The sequence below is a fragment of the Callionymus lyra genome, chromosome 13 (assembly GCF_982586985.1).
Source record: "Callionymus lyra chromosome 13, fCalLyr1.hap1.1, whole genome shotgun sequence".
Classification (NCBI taxonomy): Eukaryota; Metazoa; Chordata; class Actinopteri; order Syngnathiformes; family Callionymidae; genus Callionymus; species Callionymus lyra.
In genome coordinates this window covers 2,890,272-2,893,966 of record NC_141830.1, presented here as the reverse complement: position 1 = coordinate 2,893,966, position 3,695 = coordinate 2,890,272, and the positions used below count along the sequence as shown (strand labels likewise).

The 3,695-nt window shown below is 48.4% G+C and overlaps 1 protein-coding gene across 3 annotated transcripts in view; it reads right to left on the bottom strand.

Annotated features, from left to right (window-relative positions):
* The window catches only part of sash1a (SAM and SH3 domain containing 1a), a 277,273-nt gene extending 274,103 nt beyond the window's left edge, over nt 1–3,170 (bottom strand). For 2 of the 3 annotated variants that reach the window (XM_087805052.1, XM_087805053.1), the window contains exon 1: nt 2,259–3,170. In XM_087805052.1, the coding sequence (XP_087661178.1) occupies nt 2,259–2,759 (501 nt within the window). In that variant the 5' untranslated portion in view covers nt 2,760–3,170. The remainder of the gene's footprint in view (nt 1–2,258) is intronic. The other variant, XM_087805055.1, reaches the window with a different exon arrangement.
* Between the last annotated feature and the right edge of the window lie 525 nt (nt 3,171–3,695).

Here is a 3,695-nt window from a genome sequence, read left to right as displayed (position 1 = left end):
CTGAAGTTTTTCACAGGCAGATCTGTTGTGTGGAGTCCCTCAAGGTTCTGTTCTGGGTCCTTTATTGTTTTTTCCTGTACTTGATTCCCCTCGGTAAAATCATTCAGAGATTTCCAGATGTTTCTTATCACATGTTTGCTGATGACATCCAGCTCTACTGCTCTTTTGACCCAACTGAGCCCCTTAGTCAATTGTTGCTAGAAATTGCGGCTGATCCAGGGATCCACCTCCAGAGCTGCTGCTGATCCAGGGATCCACCTCCAGAGCTGCTGCTGATCCAGGATCTTCACCACGTCATCAGATCCCGAGTTCTCTCCAGCACCCCCATGGACCCTTCCTACACTCTCCTCTTTTCTCTCACTATATCCTCCCTCACTCCTCTCCTTATCCATCTGTCTACCCCCCCCCCCATCCTTCCTCCCAGCCGGTCAAAGCGGCAGGCCGTCAACAATGAGTCTGGTTCCGCTCGAGGTTTCTGCCTTCTAAAAGGAAGCTTTTCCTCGCCATTGCTCACTGTACAGTGTTTTGTTTCTTGCTCTTTGTTGAATTGCTGGATCTATTTTTCCTTAATCAACTGTAGTCTTATTTCAACTGTATAGTGTCTTGAGATAACTTTGTTATGATAAGACACTTGAAATAAAATTGAATTGAATTGAATTGAAATCAAACAATGGTTGAGTGAAAACACTTTACAGCTAAATGTGGACAAAACTGAAACACTGGTGATTGCTCCTGATGATAAGATTCCAGGGTTGAGTCAGTACTTGGGTGACTTAGGTCAGTCTGTCAAACTGAGCCTGAGAAACCTGGGTGTTGTATTTGATAAAGACATGTCTCTTGTTCAACACTGAAGAAAACTGACCAGAAACTGTTTCCTTCAACTGAGAAAATACAGTCACTGATCTGATCCAGCCTTACACCCCAGCTCGGGCTCTGAGGTCTGTGGATCAGAATCTACTTATGGTTCCACGAGGACTATGATGGAGACCATCTCAGTCCTCGCACAGAGAGGACTATGATGGAGACCATCTCAGTCCTTGCACAGAGAGGACTATCTATGGTGGAGACCATCTCAGTCCTCAAACAGAGAGGACTATCTATGGTGGAGACCATCTCAGTCCTCAAACAGAGAGGACTATCTATGGTTGAGAACATCTCAGTCCTCAAACAGAGAGGACTATCTATGGTGGAGACCATCTCAGTCCTCAAACAGAGAGGACTATCTATGGTGGAGACCATCTCAGTCCTCAAACAGAGAGGACTATCTATGGTGGAGAACATCTCAGTCCTCAAACAGAGAGGACTATCTATGGTGGAGACCATCTCAGTCCTCAAACAGAGAGGACTATCTATGGTGGAGAACATCTCAGTCCTCAAACAGAGGACTAGGGGGGCGACCATTATGGTGATGACACATCAGGAGGTCACCACTCTTCTGACTTCACAAGTGCTCTCACTGTTGGAAGCTCTTCATTTGCTGCGTGGATCAATAGTTCAAGGGTGATTCATCAGCTTAGGAGCCTCATCTTCATGGTCTCCACCGTGACCACCGAGGCAGGTCACTGCCCGGCGAGGTCAGAGTAGATTAATAATCCCGGTGTAGATCCACCCACAGGAGATCTCGAGTGAGAGCCTCGCAGAATTCTGGTCTCGGCTCTTCGCTTATTGATCCCCTTCGTATGTATGTACTGTATATGTATGTACTGTTTATGTATGTACTGTATATGTATGTACTGTTTATGTATGTACTGTTTATGTATGTACTGTATATGTATGTACTGTATATGTATGTACTGTTTATGTATGTACTGTTTATGTATGTACTGTATATGTATGTACTGTATATGTATGTACTGTTTATGTATGTACTGTTTATGTATGTACTGTAGTCTAAAGATGTTCTGTGTATAAATATAGACGGAAGTATTTATAATATTTGCGACAACTGTTGACAAACAAGGATTTGTTTGTTGATGTTTACAGAACCAAGTTCAAACCCAGAAGACAGAATCCAAGCAAACACACTGATGTGAAGTATTCATGATCTAGAACACACACCCACCCACACACATACACACACACACACACCTCCACCTGAACCCATTGTGAAGACTAGAGTCACACAACTTCTTCAACAACCGTGCATGTTACACACACACATCTCCACGTGAGACTCAGACACACCTGACGGATCTAAGGTATGCAGCGCGAGACCAGGTGACCGCGGGTCACGTGAGGAGGAAGAAGAGGGTCCATACCTTCTTGGAGAAGGGTGGTCTGGACAGGTTGACTCCGTCCCTGATGAGTTTATCCCTGATCAGGATCTTCAGCTTGAGTTTGGGGTACACCACCATCTCCCTCCTGTTGCCCAGGGTCAGGTTCCTCTGCGCGCCCACGTGCCCCCCGCCGGAGCCGAAGCGCTCGCTGTGCGTCTCGGTCCAGGACTTGGAGGGTCGCAGCTTGGACTCGTACTGGTCCACCAGGTGGCTGGTGTAGACCTCCGCGGCCGGCATGGGCTCCAGGGTGAAGTAGAGTCCGCTGGACGTGTCCTTGGCGTCCTCCTTCAGCCGCCGGACCGCGTCGTGGACCCGCTGCCGGTGCTGCGCGACGTAGACCCCGATGGCGTCCAGGTCCGGGTCCCCGATCTGCTTGCACACCTCCAGGTCGTCGTAGCCGTTGTCCACGAACGCCTCCACATACTGGGACAGCTGGAGGGTCTTCAGCCACTCGAACACGATGACAGGTCCAGAGCTGCTCATGTTGGCGTGAAGGGGCTCAAGCGCGTCTCACTTCTGCCATCCCAGCCCACGCACGATCCACATGTCGGGGAGACCCTCGCGCGCGTCTCCAGGCATTCCCGGCGAGACACCCCCACAAAAAAAACCCGATGAAGTCCAAGTCCTTCACAGTAGATCCGTGACGCGCAGGACCTTCTCCTCCACACCCGCGCTCGAGGATTCAAATCCAAAGGTTCAGGAATGAGACAAAAAAAAAGTCTGGACGCCGGTGCGTGCGTGGAGCCAGCGTGCGTGGAGCCAACACGCGTCGCTGCTGCGCGTCCACGCCCCCCCCCCAATGTGACTGGTGACGCGCCTGTGGCCCCTCGGAGGCTCCTGCTCGACGCGGATCTTCTCTGGATGGACTCGGGGCTCGACGTCCCGGAGCTTCTCGCCCTCTCTCCTCTTTCCGCTCCTTCTCCAGACTCACTCCCTCCGTGGAGCTTACCACGCGTTCCACAGACGCGCCACCGCCCTCTAGGTGTGGACTGTGGAACTGCACCTTTATTACACCTTATAACACCTCGATCCAAGCGTAACTTCAGGGGTCGGCGATTAAAATTCTTCAAGAGCCACATTAAATTCTGTGGATGTCGTTAGGGGCCGTCAAGCAAAAAGAAAGACGGTAAAATTCCTTAAAAAGAAGGACATTCGTCATTAGTTCGTGACATTTATTAAGTAAGTAAGTAATTTGTATTTATAAAGAGCTTTTCCAGACCAGGGTCACAAATCGCTGACAATCAAAACAAAATTCTATAAAGTACATATTCATTTAAAGGGCAAGATAAAACTGATAACACACATTGTGTTATTTATTAAAATAAATAAGCTGCAGTTGTATTCTTGTTTCTTTCATTTCTTCAACTAACTTATAAAAAATGTTTTGAGGGATTAATATATACTCGGAAAATGACACAC